Source organism: Xiphophorus hellerii, chromosome 11, assembly GCF_003331165.1.
Source record: "Xiphophorus hellerii strain 12219 chromosome 11, Xiphophorus_hellerii-4.1, whole genome shotgun sequence".
Lineage (NCBI taxonomy): Eukaryota > Metazoa > Chordata > Actinopteri > Cyprinodontiformes > Poeciliidae > Xiphophorus > Xiphophorus hellerii.
Window position 1 is genome coordinate 11,582,350 of NC_045682.1, and position 6,849 is coordinate 11,589,198.

The window sequence follows — 6,849 nt, forward strand, 5'->3', positions numbered from 1 at the left end:
AGAATCAAAGCAACAATATGCATGTTTTTGGTGAAGAAATAATATGAAATAAAACTCAGAAAAAATAATTTTACATAATACTCCCCTTTAAAAATAATATTACCTATAAAGTGTGTAAACATGGGTTGGGGCATCGCAACATAAAGAAAATTAGACATCATCTGAAAGAACAGCTGGTTGCTGGCCCTCTGCTGCTCTTGCATTAACTGGAAACGTCTTTCTTCAGCTTGTTGCTTTAAGAAGTTCTTGAAAGAGCCAGACTCCTGCTTCATTCTTTTGCATTCAGCCTCATCCAATTTTCTCTTCTCATCCAGGTGAGTCTCAAGCATTTTCTCAAACCTCTTTCCCCTTTGTTCATAAAGCAGGGAGCTGGCGGTGGGTGGAGAGCCATTTCTGTTCTCAGGTTGCATTCACATTCACAACCGTGCCAAGAGTTCACTTCAACCAAAACCCAGTGAATCAGAATTTGCTTTTTTAGCCCGCATTAGAGTTCAAATTTACATTCACACCTCTCCTAAAGAACCGGACTTTCTAGAGAGACGAACTAGAGTTCGATTAAAACGGACGAAAGGGAGTGTGAATGGACCCCGAGTTGCATAAATGGGAGAAGTTTCAAAGAGTGACCTGATGGGGGCAGCAGAGGACAAACTATTCGGGTTCACATCTGCTGGAGTTGAGGGAACAATAAGTTCTGAACTGAGTTTTGCAAAGGAGAGGGGAATCTATTTAAAGATTTATTAAAAACTGTTCTGTCAAGAAATAAGATAAAACGGATGTTGAATGTTGCATTAAAATACACCTGAGTCATTTTTCATTTACTACTTAAGAGTTTACAAGTTGGATACAGCAGCTGGTGGGGTCATCACTCCCTTTGGATCGTAGAGCTACAGTGTTCTCCAAAGACGTCCATCTTTGAACAGACAAAGATGGAAGTCTGAGTTTCAGTGAGTTTCAGTGAGTTTCAGAAACTACTTCTAGCAGTTTTTAACAGTTTCCCTTCTGAATCTATCGGGGATGAAGATTAATGGTAATATAAAACTGAATTTCATTAAAAACATGACAGAACTTTACAGATTGCTACATAAATAAAAGAAAGTATTAATCACTACTGCACTTTTCAGCTTAGAGAATAGCTAACACCGTTTATATCCGCTGAGGTTCAGTACTGTGTTGTGTTGAATGCTAAATACTTAAACACAATGTGAAACTAAAATGCATTTAACCATCTTAAAGGCAAATGCTGCACAGCTTTTACCAAGTAAACAGTCTTCAAACTTTTCTAAAAAATTTATTGAATTAATCATCACATCTTTGCTTCTGAAACATGCATTTATTTAGTTTTAATGCAGAGACGTACATAATAAATCATTCCCCTTTTACAAGCCATGAGCAGAGCAATTGTTCACCAAAACATGCACGTGTGTGTGCTCTTTTTTTTAAACACAAGACTGTTTATAGTCTCCTGCAGTCTTGTGCAAATTAAAACTATTGTCAGAATCATATGCCGAATCACAAGCTCTTTAAGCTGCACTGAGAGTCTGAAGCGGTTTTAGTAAGATTGTAGAAGAAACTAGACCAAGTCAGTGGGGCTGGAGTGAAGACTCACAGAGGAGTCTGCCATTGTGAGAAACTCAGCCCAGTTCTGATAGAAGCCACGTGAATACTCTCCGGTGTCGATGACAAGTCCCCACAGGCGGCTCTGGCCCTTCTTGTTCCTCAGAGCCAGCTGAGCCTCACGTCCCGTCACGTTGAAGCTGATGTTCAGAACCTGCACCACCAGAAGGTAGAGCAGTCCAACTGTGATTATGCTGCTGTACCAGCAGCAGGTGAAGCAAAGGGCTGTGCTGTAAACACACACAGAGAAAAACATAACAATACAATATATTGTGTAACATGTAATGCCTACGAACAATGATTCATACTTTTAAAAAATTAAGTAGATTTCTGCCTCTGCTGCCATTTTACAGCTTTTCCTTATCATACAACAATCTGTTGAGTTTTGTCATTTTTGTCCCCTGCTTTTGAAGAGTCTGCAGCACCTTGGCTGGGTGTAGACGCCGGGGCAGTAGAAAAGGGCCGTCATCAGATACTGATGAGGACAGAGGCTGCGGAGCACCAAACCGATCCCGTAGACGGAGGTCAGTACAAACACACAGAGGGTCTGCAGGAAGCTGCGGTGGTTGGCTTGTCCCACGCAGCTGTTTATCCTGCAGCATCTCAACATGCAACACAGACAGACAGGTTAGAGGATGGAGACAAGATGCAATTCCACATTTTGTCATGTCACAAACAGAAACCTCAATGTGATTTACTGAATCAAATTAGTGCGCAATTGCAAAGAGGAGGGTAATTTACCCATGGGTTTAAAACAAAAATGCTCATGAAGAAAAAAGTGTTACCTTCCTCTGATACCCCAAAATAAAATTGCTAGTTACCTGCTGTGTGTAATTTATTCTCAGTATAATTAGAGCTTTTTTGTGATGATGTCAGAGCTTTGGCAAAAGTAACTAAGCAATTAGTTTGCGTTCATAGAGAACTCACATATATACATGTCACACTTTCTGATCTCTTCCTTATTTTTGAGAAAATAAAATAAATCCATTTGTAATGTTTTGTTTTTCACTTGAATCATTTTGTCAACGGGACTGCAAAATTACTGCTAGATGACATGCTTTATAAAACACCTAATTGAAAACAAAAGTGTGTTTTTCCAGTTTTAAGCAATTTTTAAAGACATGATGCAGTTCCAGATTTGCATCACGACCATAAACTAAATTTTTTTATCATTTTGTTACATCGAAATGTGACCAACAAAGTTGACTTTCTACTACTATATGTTAGAATGACTGGTCTGCAGCTTGTTTGTTGCACAGATATTAACAGAAGTTATTGCAGTTAAAAGATTTGTAATCTTGGTTGGGAAAATCAGCAAAATAAAAGAAAAAAAAGCCACAGATAAACTATTTTAAAGGAGACCCACCAGACGCAGTGGTGGTCCAGACGCTGAACACACGATCCACATGTTCTGCAGTGTCCAGCACGTGGGGGTCGCATTACTTTGCACACAGGACACAAGCTCCATTTTGTTGTTGGGGGATATTTGCTTGTCTGTTCTGCGGCTGCTGCCTGGATAAATCCATCAGAATGAGTAGAGTCATCTTCTGCGTCCGTCCTCTGACGATTTGCTTCATGGTGAGAGGCAGGGACAAATCCTGGACCTCTCTTAGTGTAAATGAGTGAAACTATAGTGAGAATCATCCCAGTGGTCACAGCACACGTCTGCAGTGGGCTGACATCCCCTCGGGGTAAAATCTCCACAATGAAGAGATAATACATGTAGGCCAGGGAGTAGAGGGCAAGGGTGAGGAAGAAGAGGGTGCGCCTCTTCCTTTGATGGGTGGCGTAGTAGTAAGACAGCACCAGGATTGGCAGAGCAGTGAGGATGGTGATACCGAGGAGGTAGTGCAGCGCTGCAGCTTTCAGCAGGAGAGGCAGCAGCAGCAGAGCCGGGATCATGGAGATCTCCAGCTGGTTGATCATGGTCCTAAGCACAGGAGACTGGAGCCCATATGAAGGTGGTTTCTCCTTCAGCCACCTAAGAAAGGCACAAGAAATCAGACTTCAGCAACAACAATATACTGTACATTTTACTGTATTTTGATATGCTGAAAGTTTTCAGGCTAAAATCATGGTATTTGTTTCCCTATCACTTTGTTCTCAAATTAAAATGTTCCATCTGTTGAAGGCTATAGCAAAAATGCTAATTTTCTATAGTTTTGATAATATAATTTTTAACATAATCAACATATTCAAAAGCAAACACGGTGTCAGTAATCTTAGAAACAGCTCAAAACTGATTTAAAATCAAAGAATGAAGGAATTATAAAATTTTTGTAAGCGGTAACCAGGCTGTTTTTTAAACAGTAACTATTTCTCAAACACAGATTTTACACAGTGAATAAATGTGCTTGGAGCTTTAACAATTGCAAACTTATGCTGCTGCATAAAGAAATGTACGCATTATTTTATGCTTTTTATAATTTGGATAATAAATGCCAAAGGAAATTGTGAAGGGTGGTATATCTGTTTCCTGTTCTTCTTATATGTATCTGAATAAAGCTGAGACAAACTGGCAACCAGCGCAGGGTGTATCCCAAAAAAGAACCAGCACCTCTACAACCTTGAACAGGATCAAGGAGGTATAAAAAAAACCAATGGAGTGTTATTTGTCAGGGTGGGATGGGCTGGTTTCAGTCTGTCAATGAATATACAAGAAGTAGTAGATAATCAACTGATGGGCTTTGCTTCAGTAGGAATGGAAGGACCTCTTCTAATAATCAAAGAAAAAAAGTATTTCAAAGACTTTCTTGGCTCGCTGGTTCATCCTCACAATTTTTCGGCACCGTAAAAACAGTTTCATCACATGCCGTACCTATTGAACGCTTCATCCAGATCTTCACAGTCACAGCAACACCTGTACAGGTAGATGTCACATTCACAGCAACACATGGGATCATCTGGCTCTGGAGGCTTCAGCTTCTCCCATTTCATAGTGACCTGCTAACGATCCCACCGATGTTTAACTACTTTAAAAGAAAATGCAATCATTAAAGCATAAAGCATAGAGATAAAAATGTGTCATCTAAATGGCTAAAAACATCAGGAAGCAACGTTTCTAGCAAATAAAAATCTAAAATAGTTTGACAATTCCAATAATTACTATTACAAAAGACTGACTTCAGAAACCACCTACTTAGAAAACATTAATCAGCTAAATTGATAGACACACATCTAACTTGATTCTGTTTTATAGAAAACTCTGTGCTTGTTACGTTCATTTGAGAAAGATGAGTAATGTTAAAAAAAATAATGCTGGAAACGAAAGCTGTGAATTTTATTTTGGGTGTTGTCATGTGAAGGAGCAGAAACAAGAAGCGATCTTGTTTACACTACATTACTTTACTCGATACATTAGATAAAAAATATATGTGATATATAGCTGTAGATCTATAAACCAGATGCACAGATGACAGAAACAAAATGGTTACAGTGAATAAATGGATTAAATGCATTCCAAGCTGCTATCAGAAGATTAACTAGTTTTTGTTTAAAAACTAAAATAAAGCATAAACTTCAAATACTTTTGATTGCTTTCACGTCCGTGGAGATTCAAATATAATTTGTTAAATCAAGGCCACTGTGTCTGCAGAGACTAGCTATCTGGGCCAGCAAACCTGAAGCCCTAACACTCCGAGATGTCCCTGGAGTTATTGTAGGGGCAATGTATTTAAAAAAAATTACTCAGACATACATGAAGAATGCATCAAAAACAAAGGGATAAATAATAAATATAGACCAGTTTTGAAAAATGTCAAATTTGACTGTGTCTAATGAAGATTAGTGCGAGTCGATTATATTTTAACTGCATTGAAATGCCAAGAAAAACATTCGCAAACAAATCAACAGTTTCTGTTTACTTACCTTTTGCTTTTGAGCAAAATGTAAAGCTCGACAGAGTTGGATTCACTTATTCCAAGTGTGAACGATGAGTGGATGATGAAGAAACAAAAATAAGAAATGACCTCTTGTCACCAAGCTCCTTCTGTGAGTGATTGAAGGGAAAGATGAACAGAGCAGCCTAGTTTCTCACCAGTCATTTGTGTTGGAAAAAAAAAAAAAGAAACTGGCATGTTTCAGCCCTGGTGGAGCAGCAGCAGCAGCAGCAGCAGCAGCGTGTCAGTGCAGGGAGATGGTTTCCATTGCTCGAATTCCCATGGAGGAAGTGTCCCAACAGAAGGCAGCTTTAATTCCTCTTGACAAGTGGTTTGAATATCATGTTGCATCTACCGGCTCACGTAACTTTGAATAGTTTACAGGTCGTCCTCTGGCATACGTGATCCCCTGTCAGTTGTCGTTTCAGATTTTAATACTGGCACGCTTGGTAAATATGGAAGCCCCCTCTACGGGTTTGGGCCGCCCAGAGAGCAGGTGGAGCCTCAGCTGAGCCAGAGGGTCTGGGGTGGTCTCTGCTGAGGTGTTCAAAAGCTGCATCGGCAGCCCTGATGATCCACACCCGGCTGGATGAGGTGTGCATGAGAAACATGACAGGCACTCATACGATGAGAGAGTGATCGTTGATCCACGAGCAGCCCCACCCTCATGGATCACATTTCCTCCCACAAGACGTTTGACCTTGCAGCTCCCACACAGAAAACTATGTTGAAAGTGTTGGTGTGTGATCTGTGCTCTGATGTGTGTGTATTCTTACACATTTTTGCGTGTAAATGTTTCGCTTGTCGCACCTCTTTTCACTTAAAGTGACAATGTGGTAAGTGACCCCTGCAGCGACATCGGCCTCTGATCCCCCCCACCTCCCCACCCCGCTCTGTGGTGCTTACAAGATGGCTCGGCTTCACGCTCGTAAACACCTCAGCAGCGAGCTTGCAAAACTATTCATACCCCATTGAACTTTTTGACATTTCATCACAATACGGCCACAAACTTTTATGGCTTAATTTTGTTCATGTAGAAGTTACAGGGGACAGTCCGACAAAAGTACTGCATCAATTTAAATGGAAGTGAAATGCTGCATGTTCGCAAATCTCCAACAGTTGAAGACCAAAAACTTCTTTACATTTTTATACTGCCCCCCCCCTCACTGGATAATCTCCTTTTCTGACAGCTGTTTTTTTTCATGGGGGATATGGTTGTTGCATCTAAAACTTATGTCTTTGTCAGTTTTTATTTGGAAATCACTTGTAGCTCAGTCAGATTGGATGGGAAGCATCTGTAGTTTGTAAACATACATGTTTAACCTTTATCACATGTTTTTTAACTGGATTTGGGTCT

The 6,849-nt window shown here is 40.0% G+C and overlaps 1 protein-coding gene across 1 annotated transcript; it reads right to left on the reverse strand.

Annotated features, from left to right (window-relative positions):
* Positions 1 to 1,274: 1,274 nt before the first annotated feature.
* LOC116728433 (palmitoyltransferase ZDHHC23-like) lies at positions 1,275 to 6,363 on the reverse strand. Its single transcript, XM_032576552.1, has 5 exons — positions 5,482 to 6,363; positions 4,433 to 4,586; positions 2,981 to 3,595; positions 2,040 to 2,207; positions 1,275 to 1,844 (listed from the first exon to the last, which is right to left on the reverse strand). The coding sequence occupies exons 2-5, from the start codon at positions 4,549 to 4,551 to the stop codon at positions 1,571 to 1,573; spliced, it is 1,176 nt and encodes a 391-aa protein (XP_032432443.1). The 5' UTR covers positions 4,552 to 4,586; positions 5,482 to 6,363; the 3' UTR covers positions 1,275 to 1,570.
* Positions 6,364 to 6,849: the final 486 nt, after the last annotated feature.